The 21,000-nt window shown below is 46.2% G+C and overlaps 1 protein-coding gene across 1 annotated transcript in view; it reads left to right on the forward strand.

The window, feature by feature from the left end:
• The first annotated feature begins 5,546 nt into the window (after positions 1–5,546).
• Positions 5,547–21,000, forward strand: part of CACNA2D4 (calcium voltage-gated channel auxiliary subunit alpha2delta 4) — a 118,986-nt gene continuing 103,532 nt past the window's right edge. The window contains exons 1-5 of the mRNA XM_057390050.1: positions 5,547–5,656; positions 10,373–10,454; positions 16,246–16,362; positions 17,835–17,894; positions 19,597–19,759. Of these exons, the coding sequence (XP_057246033.1) occupies positions 5,547–5,656; positions 10,373–10,454; positions 16,246–16,362; positions 17,835–17,894; positions 19,597–19,759 (532 nt within the window). The remainder of the gene's footprint in view (positions 5,657–10,372; positions 10,455–16,245; positions 16,363–17,834; positions 17,895–19,596; positions 19,760–21,000) is intronic.

Raw genomic sequence — 21,000 nt, forward strand, 5'->3', positions numbered from 1 at the left:
TAAAAAGGAAAAAAGGCAAAGTAACCAGCCGAAGGCATTAATTAATATGACACCTATGTGGCTGCTTCTATAAACTGCAGGGAGAGCATGTGGCTTGCAGATGAATGGGTCTGCAGGCAAAAAYGTACAGAGCAACCAGCTGGGATGTGGGCTCTGGGAGGACCTGTGTGGTCCAAGTCATGCTGCTGATGCCTGATGGTGCTCTGCAGGCCAGACATTCATCCATTACTCACTGCCTCTGAGGCCACCTGGAATGAAGTCAGTGGTGTCACATCTGCCTCCATGCCAGTCAGGGTACCCCATAACCCCTCTTTTACACCAGGGATAACTCTGTGCAGCTCTACAGAGACTCCAGTGAGGTATCACTTGTTTAGGCTTTATTGCATTCCTGTGGTGAATAAACTTTTGTGTGCCTTCTCTGGGGAGTCATAGCAGGGTCTCCTTGCGACCACTGGCACTCATCAGCCTGGTCTCCAGTGGCAGGAGAACCTTTCCATGCACAGTTGCAGACTGTGTGAAGCATTTCCCCTGCATCCAGATAGCATTCAAAGTTGCTGATTTAACCCAAAACACACCTGGAAGGGAGGGAGGTATTTTTCCACCAGGGCTGTTGTGAGGAGAGGGCACTCAAAGAGGCTCTGCTCACCCAACACCACCCGGTGCTGAAGATCTTTCAGGTCTCACCATCCCAAAGTTTCCAAGTCCCAGGTACTGCCCGTCTCACAGCCAACAGTCCTAAACCAGACAGCATCTCCCTATTTCACTGCAGTTTCCCAGAGCTCATCTGGGATTGCACAGAKCCTGATGGGACCAAATGGGTTGGGAGGGCAGCGCTCAGCTGAGGGACACCTCCCCTGCTCCAGTGTACAGCACCACCCCTCRTGCAGAAGCAGCTCCTTCTGCATTCCCATCACACCCACACCTCTGCAAACTCAGCTTGCAGAGTGCTGACTCTCCACAGCACTGAACCTTGATCAGAAAATATTTGTGTGACCAGTTAGTAACACCATGACTAAAAGTACTTTTCCATCACTGCCTCTGGCAAGGATCCCCTCCCCTGGCAGCTGCTGGGGTAGGGAGATCAGACTCTGTAGTATTGGCAAAACCCTGCATGCCTGCTTTCCAAACCACGCTGAGGAATGGTGACACCTACTCTGACAAGGCAGAGACACCATCCTCACATCTCCTCAACAGGACACAACATCAAACACAGCTGAGAGAGCAGTGTCAGAAGCAGAGTATTTGACCAGGGTAGAAAGGAGTTTTTGTGCCCAGATATCCATCTACGGAGCCCTGTCAAGAGAGGAGAGGCACAAGGTTATCATCTCAGATAAACGCATTTGCTGTGAACAAGACCACAGAGTTTATTCCCATCATGCCTTGTTTTGCATTATTTGAAATCAAAGTAAATTATTCTTATTAAGTGAATCGGTTCCAGAYGTTTTATGTTCAGGATCATGATGGAGCAAAGTCTTGCTCTGAGGTATGCAGTGATGGTAGGCTCAYAGCAAGATCCCAGAACCTCCAGGATTAAAAGCAGGTCAGTGCTGATGTCTTGCAACCTCTTCCCCAGTCCTGGTATCTATGGCGCAAAAAGGGCCCTGATGTGAGCCCTGAGGCACTGATCCAGAACACCCAGAAAAAAGGAGGGAGCACTGCTCCTCACTGCATGGGCCAGCTGGGAGAGCAGTACCRTGGATGCCAGGGGGAAGAAGTGTCTCTGGTGACCAACTTTGCCCAACAAACCTCCTGGCAACAAAAAWAGCATCACAATGAATTTGATGCCTGAGGAGGCTGTGACACTGCCCCGTCTCTCTTCATCTCTATCAAACTGTACCCTCTTCTCTTGGCTGTGYTAAGGCTGTTGCCAAATGCCCTGTTCCGGCTGTCTTTGTAACAAAAAGACACTCTGTGGTTGCCTCAAGAATTATACTGTGCCATGCCCAGTATGTTTCTAATCAGCTTTCTCATGGGTTTTTGCAAGATAGGTGTGGTGTTTAGGGACATTGGTTTAGTGAGCTGGCAGTATAGCTTAATGGCTGGACTATGTGATCTTAAAGGTCTTTTCCAACCTTAGTGATTCCATGATTCCATTCTATGATTCCATGTACGCCTGCTCAGTGCACAGTTGCCATTTCTTCATTTTGCCCATTTCTCCGTGTATTTATCCCACTGTGAGACTACACTTCCTAAAGTGTTCTTTCTTTTGATGGCCTTAACATTTGCCAGTGTGTCCTCTTAATATGATAATCCAAACTGAACTCTGGTTTTAGTCAAACCAGAAATAAACAGCARGTAAATCTCCCTGCTGCCTGTGTTTACAGCACAAAATCACTGGGTTTTTTGGTTTTTTTTTTTATTGCCTCACGATGGTGCAAATGTAGCTCTAAATTGCTGCACTTGCTCACCTCATATCTCTTGCAGGCTTAAATGCTCACTCCTTGTTATGTATTTGCTTTCTTTCTTTCTCACAGGTTTCATTTTCTTTTTCCCCAGTCAGACCCTGCTTTTATCTCCTTCCCTTGCTCCAACCATGCTCACACACTGTGGAGGCTGAGCTCTGCAGAAGCAACTGGATGCTCACTAATCCCATTAAGGGCCCTCCAGGCACCTGGGGCTTTCCGTTTTCAGTGCTATTTTCATTTAACCTCCCAATCTTACTTCCTTGCAATTTTAGATCATTAAGGGGTTAAGTGAGATATATCCAGTAAATGAGATAAATCCAAATAAAGGGATTTGGATCTCCCAGTTCAGCGTGTTGCTGTCTCATCGCCTTCTCTATCAGTGTTTCAGGGGTTACCAAACACACCCAGACAAGGGCTCTTGCCAGAACCCATCTGGATTAAACTGGGTCCCAGCTGCAAATAGCACACAGTGGCTGGGAAGGGTTAGTGAAGAGATTCTGCAAAAATCACTCACAATAACAATTTATACGGTTCCTTGCAAAGTGCAGAGAAAATGCTATCTAAAATGTGATGCTGTTGCCTTCAGATCTCATTTCAGATTGTTTTTCAGAATGTGAATTTTTATCAACTCTTTTTGAAGTATCCGGACAGGGAAGCCTGTCACTCTSGATGCTACCTCTCAGTTTTAATCCTGGTAAGCACTAACAAATGAAACCTTCATTTGCAGTCTTTCTAGCTCCTCTAACAGCAATTTTCTCCTTTTTTTTCCAGCTGCAGGGGAAGGATGAGGCAGCACAATTTGGCCATTTGAGAGGTGAATTGCATAGGCCCAGATCTSCTCTGCCTGTTGTCTTTCAAAGTTGGCTCAGGCAGCTGCCGTGCAGCCATGTGGTATGCTGAAGGCAATGTCTCTTGAGTGTTTGTTGTGTAGAAATTGATGTTTTTGTAGATTTTAAGGTCAGAAAGAACCATTGTTACTTTCCCATGTAACCCTTTGAACAGACTTAAAAACATAAGAGAAATTTATGTCCTCCAGGCCCACAGCTTCTGCTTGAAGAAAATTGTAAATTTCAATAAGACATTCAGTCTGGAGTAAATATTGTAATAAATGACAAAACCATCCTATCCTGAGGTGACYTATTCCTGGAATTACTTAGTTCCTTACCACAGGCTTTCAGCCTCTTCATCATACAATTTAACCTCTATACAGTGTTTTCTGGTTTAATTCCCTTTTCAGTATTTCCTCCGTCACTTCTATTATCCCATTTAAAGTGCATCTGTGCTGGTTTTGGCTGGGATATAGTTGATTTTCTTTATAGTAGCTTGATTTGCGCTGAAAACTGATGGTACTACAGGAACGTTTTGGTTATTGCTGAGCAGTGTTTACATAGAAYCAAGGCCTTTTTTACCCCTCACCTCACCTGACCAGCGAGTGGGCTGSGGGTGCACAAGGARCTGCGAGGGGACACAGCYGGGATCACAGACTCCARCTGACCRAAGGGATATTCCATACCCTATGCCATCTTGCCCAACATATCGAGCTGGGGGGAAGAAGGAGAAAGGGGAAGACATTTGGAGTGATGGYGTTTGTCTTCCCAAGGTAATGATGRAGCCCTGCTGTCCTGCTTATGGCTGAACACCTGCCTGCCCATGGGAAGTGGTGGATGAATTCCCTTTTTCTTCTGCTTTGTTTGTGTGTGCAGCTCTTGCTTTACTTATGAAACTGTCTTTATCTCAACCCATGAGTTTTCTCTCCTAGTTTTTTGATTCTCTCCCCCATCCCACCACCATGGAGKGATCAAGCAGCTGTGTGGGGCTTATTTGCCAGCTGGAGTTAAACCATGACAGGCACCAGTGCTGCACTCAGTAGCACAGCTATAGAACATGCTTTAACTTTATTTCAGTGCCKTGACAGCCAGCTTCCCCCTCCATGTCCTTAAGAGAAGCCTAATGATCTAGTGTGGTTTTGCATTTTATATTAAACAAACCATTTGTGAATGTGCAAAAGAAGATTGGAAGATACTCTAATAAATGGGTTAATTCATAGCCTTAATTCATAGCCATAGAGCCAAGTTGTTCAACAGGTTGCTGTAGTAATTTATACTCTTTCTGCTTCCATATCTGTAGTTATTTATAATTCATACTTCTCATRATGATAATGAGCTTCCACAGTGCGTCCCTCACCCGAGTGTGCAGTTTGCTACTTCCTGCTATTCATCAAGCTCAGAAATTGGGCTCTTTTGATTCATCGGTGTCCAGACACAGAYGAGGGGATGGCAATCTCAATTGAATGTTGGCCAAACGAAAAGGTCTGCCTATTAATAAATAATCATTCACATTAGGAGGCGATCAGTTAAAACTGGCAAAGTCCTTTCTTTCATGCCACTTTYGCTCATTTTCCCTCCTCTCCCCTCATACAGACATGGCTTGGAGGGGCATTGCCTCGGCAATTGCTCTGCCAGGCCGGGTCATCTCAGCTCGAACCCGCTGGTTCCTTCAGGACTCCACCACTGCCCCCACGCTCCTGGTGCCAGCCCCAGATCCCTTYTGGGGAGGAGACAATGCTGGGACAACCTGCTGGAGTGACCCGCCAGCATCCTGCAGGCCAAGGAGGCCCTGCTCGGCAAAGATCAAAGGTCATGGAGGGGTTTGGGGGATGTGGATGCGACCCCTTTAAAGCAAGCACGGCCTGACCTCCGGCTGGAGAAGCCAAGACTCGTCTTCAGAAATCAGAGTAATCCCGGTTGATTTTATCCCACTCCACTTCCCTAAATCTGTGGCTGCTGCTGCTTGGCGAGGGGATTAAAGGGCTGGCAGGGGATTACGCAGCCACTGCAGCTCCCAGCRCGGAGCTCCCTCCTGGCGCGGCCGCTGCTGGGGGCACGGAGCCGCTCGGCACCTCAGGGCGCGCACCCCCGGCCTCAGGTGCCGCATGCTGGGGCCGCCCTGGGCCGGACTCCCCTGACGGAGAGCGGGAGCGGCGTTCCCGGGGCAGCGGCGGCTGCGGTGCCTCCGGGGCTCGGCCCCGCAGCAGCACCAGGGCCCCCGGCCCGGCACCATGGCGGGGGCCGCGGGGGAGCCCCCTCAGGGCAGCTGGAAGGGCGGGCARCCCCCGCAGCCCGCCGGCCGGAGCCCTTGCTGATGGCTGGTGCCTGGAGGATGGGGCCCTGGGCCGTCCCGTGGATGATGCTCTGTCTCTTCTTCTGCCTCCCGCCCTCTGCCAGGGCCCAGACGAAGATCCCGCTGGAGACGTGAGTGTTYCTCTCTGTTCCTGGCGTGCAGTGGGCAATGCCGAGGGCATGGGCAGGCGGGTTGGAATGGTGGCAGGCATGGYGGGTGCAGGCTCCGCCAGAGGGGCACATGGCTGCAGGGGGATGGCATTTCCGTGCGTCTGCTCCTGATGGAGGACGCAGACATAGGAGCCACAAATTCTCTGTCCTAGTCTGAATGCAGTACCTCTTTTCCCCCATTTGTCAAGCGTAGCAATGATATTCATCTGCTTTAGTTAARTACTTTGACATCTATTGATGCTCTGCTTAATGCACTGGGCAGCAGAAGGCAAAACCAGTTTACAGACACGTTCCTAAAACCCGCTGCTGCTGCAACTTGTAGAGATCCATGGAGGYGGATGCAAGTGGCCCCAGTTTGGCAGCTCCCAGTTGAGCAGAGTGGTGTCAGTAGACAYTGTTGGGTTTCAGTATGCCGGGAACACCCAAGGGATGCACAGCACTGGCCAGGTTCTGGCTTTGGAGAATGCACACAGGGTGTTTGAGTGAAGACACATCTCTTCGCCTCACACGAGACCCAGATTGTGCAGTGCAAGGTTTGCAGCTTCAAAGCTCTGGTCCCTTGCATTGRTCTGGATCACTACTGGCTGCAAAGGGCCTGGGTGATACACACATACGTGTTTATTCATGTGTGTGGCTGTCAGAGGATGTAAATGAGAGGAGGCTAAATAGAGGAAAGGGGCCACGGCATTTCTTCTTTGTTGTTCTTTCTTCACCTCACTGCAAAGGGTGTAAGACCCATCCCAGAGCTCTAGAGTAAAAGAATGACAAGCTGAGCTGCAATACAAAGCAAACCCAGCCATGTTTTGAGCATACACTGCACATGCAGAGAATCTTGAAGCACCTTTTGGGATGTGGGTTTGCAGTGCACTCACGCCCACGTGTGTTGGTGTGACGAGCGGCCCCTCCAGCACGGTCACTGCCGGAAAGCTYCCGGCCAGCAGCACAACCCTGGCAGCCCCCCAGGAGCCTAGCGGATCTCAGCAACCCCAGTTTATAAAAACTTCACCTTGTTAAGCTGATTTAGACAAGTTAAATCCTTTAAGGATTAAAAATGTCAGCACTGAGATCGGTAAAAGTTGTGGGGCAGCTTCTGGGGCATTGGGATAGGTCTGTCGGTGCAGGGCAGCATCTTGGTCTGGAGAGAAGACAACACTGCCAGCCAGTTTCAGAAGAAGATAGGTCCGAAAAATCAGCTGAAGTCAGCTTTCTAACTGAAGTCAGCTTAAGCCCTTTCCTGAGTTTGGGGAAATGTTTTTATTCAAAAATTGTCAATAACACCCTTACAGATGTGCCACCAATTCAGCCCATGGGACCAGGAGTTGCACTGACGTTATTCAGAAGGGTCTCAGGAAACTCTTCTGTCAATTTCACTTTCTAGTATCAAGCCCTTTCCCCTTTCCCTGTGATTTTGGTTTCACAGAAAGTATACAGAGGTTATGCAAGATAAAATCCAACTTCTGCTAACTTCAAACCACGCAAATCAACTTTCCATGTCCGGGATGAATACYGCATAGAAATACCTTCCAGCATTGAAACCTGTGGCATTTAGAAGCCAGACTGTCCTTTCTGCCGTTTTTGTCACTGAGTACAAGAGAGGGATTACAGACAGGCAATCTCTGACCAAATCCTTTTCTGATGTGTTCTGTTATAATGTGATAGCTCTTTACTACTGAAAAAAAAATTTACGTCACTTTGAACAATTTGGAACTTATTCCCGTACAAGAATGAAGAATAAACAATAGAAAAGAGCTTTTCTCCTCTGGTACTAAAACCAGACCAAACAGTTGAACTAATCCCTGGTGTTTTAAATCCACTCATGAATTTAACTAAAACACAAAAGTCCCCTTTTGAAATGAAATTTCAGTAGACAAACACATTGGCCAGAGGCCCAAAGGGAGTAAATCAGCAGAAAATGGATCTGTTTCAGGGGTTCCACAGGAACATTTTGRGGACACAGAACCAGAGTCCTTCAAGGAGCAGCTGGGTTTGATCACAGTGAAGTGACACAAAGCTCATTTGGCCTGTGCCGCTCACCAGGCCGGGTCTGGCTTTGCTGCATCGTGCTTGGATCACTGCCAGCTTATTCCAGAGCTCACTCAGCTTTAACTCCAGCAGTGCAAAAATCTGCTCAGTCAGTTCCTAGTGATGTTTCTGAGGTACAGGCTTAGCACACAAGCCACCTTTCCCACTGGACACAGCTCTGCTTGTCCACTGGCCATGGCATGGGCAGGAGTGCTGGCAGCTGTGAGGATGGTGAGGAGTTTGGGCTGGCTTTGTCTTGGAGTAGTGGAAACGCTGGGAAATGCTGATGGGAGAGGTAAAGATCAGTCTGGTATAGCCTCTTTAGGCTGCCTCTGTTGCCTTTACCCATCTGCTCCTTAGCTGGACAGAACCAGAAGCCTTAGAATAAATTTCTCTGCAACCTGATTAATTTCAGATGAATTTTTCTCTCATTTGTTTATGAAAAAATGAAGGAAACCTATTTAAGTTCAGCAGGCTGCCCTTAATTTCCCAGTGCTCCAAGGTTRCTCATTTCCCTGGCAAATAACTGTCTTTTAAATATATAAATGCTCTCCTACTTTTCGGCTTCCATTAAATGCCACCGGATATTTTTAATTACRCAATCTTTGGCCCTGTAGYACAGGGATTTGGTACCTTTGTGCCMTGTCATTCCTCTGTGYCCCCTAACTTTCTAACCAGTCCTCCAAAGCTGCCAGTCTCTGGCCCTGYCTTTGGTCCCCCATCTTTGTGTCCTCTTCTGCTTTGAGACCAGAAATACTAATCCCTGAGCCAGAGCAGGCATCCCAAAATTACTTTAATACCTACTCAAGTTCTGCTTTTACTGGAAATTTCAAGAAATTTCAAGAACATGCTCAACTGCACCCACTAAYCAGATATTGACACCATGGACTCTTCCACCCTGCTGGGTTGGAAAATAAAGAGGGCTGGAAGGAGTAGGCCCACACACCCGACACAAAACAGAGGTGGGGGAGGAAAATGGGGTAAAAATAAACATCCCTGCTAAAATTACTATCCCTTCATGTTTAGGTTCTCTTTCTACAGTAAAAGGTGAGAAGACTGGAGAATATTAGTTAATATCAGCACAAAACTTCTCACACATAAAACTTATAAAGCTAGCAGCAGCAGATGATCATCAAGTTAAATGTTGGTCCAGAGATCCTGACGACTAAGGGAATGCATTACTCACTACTACAACAAACAGGAAAGCATCCCATGGGAACCCTGTTTCTTATTTCCTTTTATTCTAGGCTTGCTAGAATGACTCTGATATAGCTCAATAAATCCTGGTTTCCTAGAAAATACCTGTATTCTTTTTTCTCTAAGGATGAAATRATGAGATAAAAGCTCTGGCTCTCAAAATAAGATGCAGAGCACAATGCAAAAAAAAAAAAAAAATTCAGCTGGTGCTAGTTCACACTCAGTGGTTAAATATGAATGCCACATTGCCAATTAAGGATTGATTTAAAAAGGCACCCACTCTCTCATGCTTTTTTTATAGCAGTGGAGAGAGGTGCAGTGCTGAGCCTAGGCTTTGTATATGCTCYAGCTCATCCCCTCTAGCTGCCTATGTGTTCCTGTGTGCAAGAGGGGAGTCTAAGCAGCTTTYCAAGGTTAAAGTGAGCTGTTGTGATTATTCCACCATTGCTGTGCTGGCTTTACTCCCGAGCTCATCTCTATAGTGGGGTCGTATTTGTGGTGCAATGCACTGGGAAATCAGTCTCTGAGGTTAGAGTCTGCTTGGGACTCGAAGAAATCCACTGGAAGCTGTAAGTAAGACTGCACAGCAGAAATAAGTCGTGTACTGGTAAGTGGAGAAGGCCACTTATTGCATTAAATAAATCTCTCTTAAGTGAATCCTTGTTGAAGGTGGAGCTGTCTAACATGGATCATGTAGCAGCATTCTGATGGAGTGCTCTGTCAGTTATGGGAGACATCCATTTCAGTTTGGATAGCTTGGTGTTTGGGCTGCTCCTCAATATCCATACATCCTCTGTGTGGGATCACTACCACCAGTTATTTCCAGGATGGCACAAATGTGGGAAATGCTTTACGGTGACAATGTGCATAATCTGCTGTGGCATTATCAAGCAGCAGCACCACCAGTGAAAGCAGAGAATTCATCTGGCTCGTCAGTCTCTGGCCTGCTCCGCTGGAGGAGCTGAATCCGAGGTGTGAATCATGACACTGTCTTTGAGTTCTGACACTTATTTCTCTTCAGCAGCCTTGACATGAGGTGTCTAGCCCTTCACCCCAGGGCCTGGCAGGGAAGACAAATAGGTGTCTGCAGAAAGCAATTGATTTCACTTTGCTAACAACAGAGAGACCTGGGATGCTATCTAAGACCAAATTTATCTGTCTAAAGCCGGGTGGGACAAATTCAACTCAAAGCATAATGACTCAGACCAGCAGACCTCAGTGCTTTTCCCTGCTGACCAGTGTCCTGGGCAGAATGTCCAAGAGCAGCTCTGTTTCCTGCCTTACTGCTTGCCTGGCTTGAGTCTGGGGACAGAACATTCCCATTGGTGTTATAGTGGCTTAGAGAAATATGGAGGTTCCTACTCAGGAAGATGGAGTTCTGCCTGTCTGAAGAAGTAAACAGTACAGCAGAGCTGAAATTACTCACAGTGATTTTCTGTCTTTTGGCCTTTTCTTTAGGGTGAAGTCCTGGGCAGATGCCTTTGGTGGGGAGCTGTACTCCATTGTGACTAAGTATTCAGGCTCTCTTCTGTTGCAGAAGGTAGGCAAAATCTGTGAGAATCCTCTTTGCTTCATACCACCTTCCCCTATAGCTTTCCAAGGCTTCCCTCACGGTGGAGGAAAGAACAAGGCACTGGTATCCAGCTATCATTTAAAATCATGGAGCTCCTTATCTATAGGCAGAGGGTAGTGCCCTGTGGCCATTCTCTGTGAACTGGAGAGGGAGCTCCATTTCATGCCTTTCCTGTTTTCTTTAAGCAATGCTGAACAGCACCTAAATTGTTCCACTTTCTAACAGCCCTCCTCATGTTTCCCCTCTGGTCATTTCATGCTTACCCATAATGACCCTTCACTCTCCTTTCTCCTAAGTCCCTCTGCTACTCATCTCTCCCCTGCTCGCTGTCACCCCATCATCCCGTCCTGCAGCTCTCCACCTGATACTAATTTCTTTTTGCTTTCTCATCTGTATTCATCCAGTTGTTTAGCAATTCTTTGAATTTTGCCCTTAAGACTCTGCTTCAGGCAGGTGCCCTGGAARCCATGGCCTTCCAGAGGTGCAGGGCTCTGCTTGGCATCATCACCAAAAAGGAACTCTTGAAGTAAATTCTCTACCACCATTAAAGGGGCTTTAAACRAATAGTCCCTTTTGCAGCTGTAGAGAAGCTTTCTTATGTTAGTGGTGAGTGGCTGTTCCTCTTTCAGTCTTGGGGGTCTCTGCCCTGCATCTCCYGAGTGCTGTTCTGGGGGACTGGTGACTGCTGATTGCATCCAAAGGGGTGCAGACTCTGCTTTGTGGCCATCCAGTTCTTTTTTCTCTTTCTCTGATTCTTCAACACAAGCCACAAGTTACCTAGACCTTCTAGGTGTCTGACTTCTGTCCCCATATTAATAATTACACTCGTATCCCAGTCCAAAAAACAAACAGATCTGGATATCATTTTCCTTGCCTTGCTGCTTAAGCTCTTTTTCCTTGTCCCCAGAGTGATGTTTTTTGCCTGCAGTAAGGGACCATATCCTAGCAAAGCACTAACTTCGCTAGGCTTGACCAAGAAAGGCTTTCAGCATCCATCACAAAGGTCTATTCTGATCATCAGCTCTTCATGAGAGGAAACAGTCACAGTGCAATAAAAATCTGTCAGTACTGATAAAGGTACCTCATGCATAACCAWAAGGCAGCTGCAGTGGGATGTAGATATTGTCAAAAGTTCAACTTTTAGCAGTTTTGATGATGCTTCTGCGTTGCCTGCTGTTCCCTGGGGTTCCCAAGCCGCAGCTGCCAGAGGCAAAGTGACATGTGAACCTCTCTGGGGGGAAGATACAGATTGGAGTTACTTGATAGGTAGCTGTCTAATGCTCCATAGGTGTGGACCAACACAGCCAACTTGCTCTGCTTCTACTGACAGATTAAGGGAATTTATCCTTAAAGGAACTTCATGTTCCTTGAGGCCCAAGAGTCAGTGAAACTGAAGGAAACTGAGGTTAGCTTGAAAATACCGGTGTTGTGAAAGTTAACAATGTAGGCCAGGGATGGCACATGYGGCACTGAGGTGAGTGTCCAGCTGTGCTCTGCTGCCCCTCTGGATATGTTGCACCAGATCATGAGTTTTGTCTCTTAGGATCTTGATCACTTTGGGATAGGGGTTAGATGAGGCCTGTAGGTGCTAGTATAGTACCACTAAAAATTAGAGTTACAGTAACTAGGTCTTGAACAAAAATTCATAACTCTTATCAACCATTGGTATGATTCATTGGAAGCAAAGMAAAAGCTCATTTCTGATGAAAAAGAAGCCTGAATGTAACCAAATTCAATCTAGTGTTCATGTCAAGAGGAATTAAGGTAGAGATATGTTTTCTTGATGATCTGACAGCCACATAAAGTAATACCACTTGCCTGCCCTGTCCTCATGCTCAGTTTTATTCCTGGAGAGGGAAAGGTGTGTGGTTTCCTCTTGCATGTGTTGAGGCCAGAGCACAGTCTCTGGACACTCCTGAGCTGGACTCAGTGTCACCAATGACTCAGAAGGAAAATGTCACTTTGAGCAGGGGGGTTCAGATGAGCTTGTTCCAGCCTTGCTCTGTAAGCACTACAGCAGAGTCATCTTCTAAATTCATGTTTGTGTGCCCTGACTTAATATGAGCAGTTTAAGCAGCTCAAGTTTACCTTTGAACTCCACTTCATGAGCTTTTTCATCTCCTTTTATTTCCCTGRGACTAAGGAAATAAGGGAGAGCCAGCCAGCACTCACTTCTTCAGTCCTTCTCTCAGTCTCCATTTCTTTAGGTAGGTTGGGCACCTTCTCACAAATTATCACCTTAAAGCAGGGACCATCCGCGAGGGCTCCTGCTGCATCCCTGGCACCTCCAGCTCTACAAGTGGATGCAGCCAGATCTTTCACTATTAGGCAATGTTTCCATGCACCCTGGCAGACCACAGATAACTTTATGTAAATTGTCTCATTGGCACAGTTTGTGGGCATGTTAGGCTTGGGGAGCCAAATGCACCAAAGTCTGGAAATGAAACTTGTAGATTTGCCTGCACCACAGTCACATTTCTCTTTAGGCTATTACCTATTTTTTCATATCAAGTATTGCTCTGCATGCATGGATGTTCCCAGAGCAGCAGAAGAGTGGGGARCATAGTGCAGAGGTCCAGGTGATTCTTTTCTCAGTGCTTGTCTAAGTYGACAGGTATTTTGTCTTCAAGGAAATGCAGAAAGTGCCGTTATCTCAGTTTATATCTTATTTCATGTCTCCCTTGTGCCTAATAGTCTTGAAATAACTAGATTATTGTTGCTTGAGAGTCATAATTTTTCAGTTACTGAATGCTTTTCATGTAAACCTTATCTTTAATACTTAGCATAAACTTTCTTTAGTGGTTTTGAATTTGTTTGGATTTCTTTGGGCTTTTTGTTTGTTTCCTCCAGAATAACCCTAATATCATGTTGCAAACCCAAGTGGTTGACTTTCTACTAGGCTTTGTCATTGCCAGAGACCTGGTGAACTAGTAGATATCCGTTGAATCCSCAAGGATTCAGGTTTTTACCCTGCATGAGAGAGCTTTGCCTTGCAGTTATTAGAAAGCCAAAAAAATGTTAAGGAACAGACAAACTTGAGAAGTTCAGTCAAGATGTTTTCCTGGGTGAAGATGAAAGGAATGTCTTTCACGCTCTTAATTTAGTTCCACTAGCAGTGAGTAATGCAGCACTGTGTACTTCAATAGGCTGAATTTCGTGGAGGTGGGAACAAGAAAATATATTTGGTGACATATCTCTGTTCACAGATAAAACTTAGGATACTGAATTCTGGATATTCTACTTTTAAATCACCACCCCCGTCACTGCAGAAGGGGAATCTTAATGAATTGCTCCTGCTGTTTTAAGGGAATGCTAAGTGCTAGATGAATAAGAAAATATTTTCTGTTAGAGCTGAGCTAACTTTTTGGCCTCTTTTCAACATCAGATCCTTTCAGCCTATTCTCCCAAGCCTGATTCCTGTTCTGTAACTTAYAATGATCAGATAGCCTGAACCCTAAACACAGGTTGTACAGGATAATATAGGCCAGTTACAAACASCTGAGTTGACTTTCAGCCATGGTGTCTGGTGACAGCATTGAAATCACAAGTACTGCTCCGTTGCCCACCATTAGAAAATCTTGGATGAATAGTCACCAATAGATGGAGATTTTAGTAGCAGGAATATAGGCATGTCAGGGTTTGCTGGTTCTTTTTTAAGGAAGAAGCTCAGATAGGATTTGAGCAAAAACCTGGTGTATTCCTTAGTGAACTGAAACTTTGAAGAAAGTTTTTTTTTGTGTTTTGGGTTGGCTTTTTTTTTCTTCCCAGTKCCAGATAGAGCTCAGGGTCGAGATGTGTATGGTATTAGCAGACTGCTTGTGATTTCTCATGCTTACTTTTAACCCAGTAAAAGCATCCACTTGTGTGTCAAAAGCACTTAAAAAAATTAACTGAGAGGGGAGAAAGCCCTGTTGCTTTTAATTGAAACTGTGACCCAAGTTAACGAATGGTAGGTCACTTTGTGAAGCTCGTGCTCACCCGTGCTGGTGTGTCCCCCCCTTTGTTAGCTTTTCAGGAGAGATTACCCTCCTCCCCCCAGGCTGGGCCTGATTAAAGCCCAGCCTGGCAGAGATCGCTTCTCTCCCGGCAGAGCCATGACATGGAGCTCCATGGGACAGACACCAGCTGGGATGTGCGCTGCGGTCTCGTCACCAGCCAGGGACCTCGGTCGGGGGTTGTCGCTGCACATTCCTCTTTTGGCAGCGTGGTTACATCAACCTTCGTGCTCAACTCCACCTYCTCCTTCCCCTGCCTGCCTGTCCCAGCTCCCCAGCAGAGGGGATGCGAGGCCTGGCATTTTTAATCCAGTAAAACCCTTGCTGTTAATCATGCCAGACAGAGCGAGCAGCCTCCCTGCCATGCCTGCTGCAGGCTGGATGCTGCWGCTATTTCTGTCTGACCTCCTCAGCCTGCCCCATCCTCAAGGCATTCCTTCCTCTGCCTGCACTCAGCTGCCCTCCCAGATAGTCAAGGAGTTTCTTGAACAAAAGGGACTCCACTCACTCACCCTAAAGACATGCAAAATCTTTTCCCTGCTGCTTCCCTCTAATTCAAAAGTGCCACTAGAACCCCTGCCATCTCCTTGCCCTTCTCACCAGCAGATTTTTCACCCAGCACAGGAAGTCCAGCCCTGGCTGAGATTGCTGCTGTGATCCTAACACAGCATGAAGATGGAGGGGGACTGTATACACTGCAGACAAAACTGATGATGAGGGACCAGGGGATTGCAGTTGGTTGCCTTTGTGTTTCCACATTGCTCAGGAGATGTGGCTCTGTCTTTTCTGAAATAAGTTAATCATCCTGTRTCCTTTCGCAGGTTTTTTTGCTCTTTCTTCCTGACTATCTCTGCCAGCTGTTGAATTTTTTGGAAAGGAGGAATAAAGGCTGTTGTATCRAGTCTTAAAAGAGTGATTGAAGGAGGCAGATTATGGGTACACAGTTTGGATGTACTCTTGGTTTTTCTTAATTCCTAGGTTATATGAGACATGGTCAGCATAAAGTGGTTRTCTCTAAAGCTGTCAGATCCAGATCCTACTCATTACAGCATCTCTCCCATGGAGGCAGCACTAAGTAGCCATGCTCATAATTCCTCGTTTCTGAGAATTGCCTCTGTGATGCTCTTGGTCTAAATTATACTCCTGAGTGCCCAATAAGTTGCATCATAGCTGTCTGCCTTAGCTTTTGTTAGCAGTCTCCCATGCAAGCACTGAGCAGACCCTTCTTGTTGGAGACCTGGCAAGTTCCCTTACAGATGTGATGGCACTGGCCAGGACATCTMTCCACTAGTGTCCCAGAGCACATGTGACGTGGGAAGAGGTGCAATGACAGCATGTAGCTCCATTCCCTTGCTCTTTCCTTTGCCTTAAGTAAACTGGARGTGCCTGATGTTACGGATGCTGTTACAGACACGATCACAGTGCATTGTGTAGGTTTTTAAAGTTTGCCYTCTGCTTCTCTCTCTAATYYGTAGGCACCARTAGCTTCAGGTGCATTGCTGCTTTCAACAGCCACAAGCTCACAATTGTTTCAGTTGCWTTTACTTGGTCAGAATGCTTTGAGTTATGGCCAGTGACCTGCACACACCTGAATTATGGGGTRGAAAAGGAGGAAAGGCAAAGATGGAAGAAGGTGTTAAATCAGTGCAGTTGTTTCTACACACTCTATTTCACCAAGGACAATACCCAGCTAGCACTAATAGGTTCATCCCTCTCTTTAAGAACCTCCTGCTCAGCAGGGTTTTCTTCTTTCCCTTGGGTAGAAGTACAAAGATGTGGAGCCAACGCTGAAAATCAAGGAGGTGGATGGCTTGGAGCTGGTGAAGAAGTTCTCGGAGCAGATGGAGAGCATGCTCCGCAGGAAGGTTGAGGCTGTTGAGGTATGACCACTGGGGCTTTGGGAAGGAATTCCTGTTCTGCCAGCCCTGGAGCAGCAGGCRCAGGCCTCTTGCTTGCACCAGGGCTGTGTGGGCGCAGAGGTTGCGTGAGGACTTTCCTGCCCAAGCAAGAGCCTGCTGGTGCAGCTGGCTGCTCGCTCTGAGCTTTAAGCAGACACTGGTGGGAGGATGTGGGCGTTCAGACAAGGGGATGCTGGCTTCTCCCTCAGCTCAAATTAGAAAATAAGATAAAAACGAAGTCTAGGAATAAATATGAGGGAACGCACACTCTTTCAGGAGACAAGCTGTTTAAAGAGGGGGGAAGAAAACCTCTCAAAAGTGAAAATCAAGTTCATCCTTCCATAATGCACTCTGGCTGCTRGAGATGAGGGGCTTATTTCAGCTGTGTGTGTGGCTCAAGGGGAATTTCTGCACCTCCTGAACACAAGCTGTAAGGAAGGTACTTGAATTTCCAGCTGTGTACATGGGGAAGTGTGGAGGAGGTGGCAAGAGGTCTGTAGCTGTTGCTGTGCRGGAGATCAGAGCAGGTAATCGTTCTGGCCCCTCTTACTTCCTGCATCTAAGGATTTATCATATTCCTGTGTATTTACCTACTATGAAAAGCATATTTCTGTAGTCACAGAGCCTTGACTGTTTAAGGTTTCTAATGTGGAAAAATCATCCAGAAACACATCATTTGAATATCCAAGTGAAATGTGGGCATATTTAGTCCCAGAGCTTTGGCCCATAACATTAAATTCTTAGCCAGACTTTTCCAGTGTTTGGATTGCTTTATCCTTTGTGAAGGAGCAAATGTAGTTTTGCTGAGACTGTTGCTGATTGTGCAACCCTGAAAACTCGTATGTGTTTGGCTGGATCCCTTCCCAGTCTGCACCAACTGAGAATTAGTGCCCTGAAGCATCATACTGGAGAAARCTGGCTGATTTTATTGCTTTCCATAAATGGTAAGAGCTTATAAATGGCCACAGCATTGCTGAGCCCTTTACGAAATCGAGTCATGGTCTTTGTCTCARGAACAATACCAGACTGAGACTCCCACAAGGCCTTTTCCTTTGATGAGATACTGACATCAGGCTGGGGCTGAAATGCCTTTCCCATGGCTTTTTGGAAGGGTTCATGGAAAATGAAATTAAATCTGTCTGTTGTTTCTCTAAATGGACCTGTTTCTGTTTGTATGTGTCCTGTGATGTCTAAAATTGCTCAGGGGTTTAGTAGGGACTCTGGAGTAAGTAGGTGTGAATATGCTTGGCAATAAATAGCTRCCAGTAATATACCTTCCAAGCTGTAAAATTGCAGCACAGAATGACAGGTCAGCGGGAAAGGAGGGAAAGAGGGAAGCTTATAACCCCAAACTTTGTTGTGATGAGGGAGGAAGTCACTGATACAGCTRGAAGAACTTCTGGAGAGCTTTGCCACAGCACCCACTCACCTTCCTTTCTCTTTGCTTSCTTTAGAGGTTGGTGGAAGCAGCAGAAGATGCAGATCTGAACCATGAGTACAACTCCTCACTAGAGGTGAGTTTGTCCTGGTCAGTGACAAAAGGTGAAACGCATGCTCAGACCAGCCAAAGAATAGGCATAGGCAGGAACCCAATCCCCTCAGGTTCCTGGACAGGTCAGGAATCGCCTTGTCTTCAGGACACGGCTTGTCTAGAGACTACTGCAAGTTAGAGACATCCTTGGCAGATCCCAAACCTAGTAACACCAAGCAGATTTGTCCCTTTGGCTCTGGAAGGGGAAGGATTTGGGAAGACATTGGACTGCATGATATTATTGGCGTTACTTTTATTGTACAGCCAACACTGTCGTTATGTGATGTTTTAGTGCAAATTAGCTGGCACTTTGTGGGTTACTTGACTGGAAAATGAGCTAAAAATTGAGTGTGAATGAACAATGAGGAGGATGCTGTTACAAATACCCACAGCAAAAGCTAATCCAAATGAACTGAGTTTCTCACCATCTTTCTTAACAGCTCCCATCATTTTTTCTGCACCAGACAGACACCCACTCATCAGGACTTCCCTTAAGGTGAAAGTTTGGTGCTGTCCAAGCAATTTGGATAATTGGCTTTCTCTTAATAATTGTTTGTTGTGGCCAAGCCATGGGATTATTGCTGGTGAGGAGAACTGGAGTGCAAAGGCTATGGAATGAAGTCCTCTGTCCCTGGTGCAAGCACAGACACCTTAGCAGGAGGAAAGGCTGCCCCTGCAAATACATGTCTCAGTGCTGGGAAGGGCTGGGAATGAGAGCACTCTTTGAAATTAAGCTAGTTACTAATTTAATCTCACTATCTCACTTTTTTTCCCCCATTTTTAAAGAATCCTATTAGTCATGCTTGTTGGGCCAACTGCATTCGCAGTAAGGGTCATGGGTGAGTTGAGGTACATGACTCTGTATTTGCACACTCCATTTGCACCCTCTGAATGCTGTTAGCACTTGAACATAAATCCTTTAGTAACCTCTGGCTCAGATAAAGTCAGCAAAAACGTCTTAAATCCATAGGTTATGCAGGGACAAAGAATGCCCTGAATGTACTAAAGTGACTGTAGATGGTAAATCCCCAGTGACCTTCACGGTGGGGGGCACACTGTATTGTCTTTGAGCACCTTCTGCTTGATCCATTGCTCTTGATGAGTGCCTGCTACTTGGAGTGACAGAATGAGGGGATAATCCTGGCTGGATGTACATCAGGAGTTAACTCAGTAAATGACAGCTGCAGAGATAGGGCAAGTAAGGTTGGCGTTGATGTGTCCTGTGGTAAACCTGGGAGCCAGACCCAGTGAGACACTTCACCTTTCCAGCTAATCCCTTAAATACCTCTGAGGGACCACTGGAGTCTGCCACTCTACTCTTTTGCCCTTAAGTGGCACTTCTGCTCCTAGCATAGNCCTTTCCAGCTAATCCCTTAAATACCTCTGAGGGACCACTGGAGTCTGCCACTCTACTCTTTTGCCCTTAAGTGGCACTTCTGCTCCTAGCATAGACAGTACTCTCAGTCATATGGGCATATGACAAGAAACTGGCCAGAAACCATCAATTGGGCAGCTTGACACTTTTCAGCTGGTAATAGCTTGTTTGTTGCTCATTTTGATCCTCTTTGAAGCCCTGATTCTCCATATGTACCGATTTTATTTTAAAGAGTGTTTTTCTTGGCAGTATTGGTAATAGTCTGTCCTATTCTCTCTGTGTTCCACTTTTCCATTGTCTTCATCAACAGTTTGATTACTACAACTCTCTCCTGATTAATGATAAGGATGAAAATGACAATTATGTGGAGCTGGGGGATGAATTCATTCTGGAGCCAAATGAGCATTTCAATAACCTGCTGGTGAACACAACCTACAGTGATATCCAGCTCCCTACCAATGTCTACAACAAAGGTAATGGCCTCTACTTTCTCACTATTAACAGATTAGTGTCGAAATTATCAGCAATAATKCTGGAAACAAGGATGGGAATAGAAAAATACCAACTGACAGGAAAAAAAAAACCCCACAGTGTTGGAAAGGTGCTGTTCCARGGGACAGTCATGTCTGTGCTGAACTGTCACTGTGAGAGGGATAGGTACAATCTACTCTTGAAAAACCTCTTAAAATGGACAGGTCTCCATCTCAGGCAGGCAGTGTCCTATCYTACAGTTYTCTACCMAACCAAAGGTGCTGTGAAACAAASTGTGATGAKGCTTTGTTGGCAGTTATCACTCTGGATGAAGGGKTGGATCTAATCAAGGTCTTTAGTTRTCAAGAATCTCTCTGGTGACTGTGCTYACAAYTGCTGTTAYTTAGAGACACAATRGAGGGAGTTCTGTTTCTCCCAYTATTTTAAATCAGTTCCGTCTGGTCTGACAGCCCTAGACCCTAAAATCTTCCTCACAGTAGAGGGCTGTTCCCATGCTCATGGATTCTCCAGGGAGCAGTGTCCAGCAGTACTCCCTCCCCCTGTTGCAAACACCAGCAAGCCTGGCTCTCCCCAGCATTTGTGGCTCTCCCTTCCTGCAGGACTTACTTTTACCTCATTACGGGGGAGTCACAATTCAGTTTTTCCCTCATTTTGACCAAAACTGCCTTTAGTGAAGTGATTAAACAGGAAGTGTAGGTCAACATCCCACCCTTTTCAACACTATTACAGTTAATCCTACAATGACCAGTTTCTTATGATTCCCTGTTTCTCCTGCTGCTGCTCTTTTGGTCTCCTGAGGCCATGAGTCAACACAGACACCAAATATACACTGCCTCTTAGGAGTTCTTGGAATCTTCCTGTTGATTCTGMTGAGGTGGGGATGTGGTAGGACAGCCTAGGCTTTGTCAGGGAAAGGTCAGGCAAAGAAAAAAAGAAAGGTTTGATGAGGGAAAGAGGAGAGAGAGTGCAACTGTGTAAATCCTAGGGTGCCTCTGTCTCAGGAAATTACACCTAGCATAAATTTAGACATTCTTTGTAGAAAGGCTCAGTGATGCATCAGGCAACTGCTTTTCAACAGCAGCACGGGTCCGCTCAGGTAGCAGCTGAGTCTTGCCTGTAGGGTGTGCCAGCTGTGCTCAGCACTGTGATGGCCTTCCTGGGTCTCTCAGAGCATTATTCCAACCAGATGTAGTGCACAAGGGCAGACAAGGCTGGAAAGAGA

This window comes from Malurus melanocephalus, unplaced genomic scaffold (genome assembly GCF_030028575.1).
Source record: "Malurus melanocephalus ecotype Western Australia unplaced genomic scaffold, MMel_1.1 scaffold_22, whole genome shotgun sequence".
Classification (NCBI taxonomy): Eukaryota; Metazoa; Chordata; class Aves; order Passeriformes; family Maluridae; genus Malurus; species Malurus melanocephalus.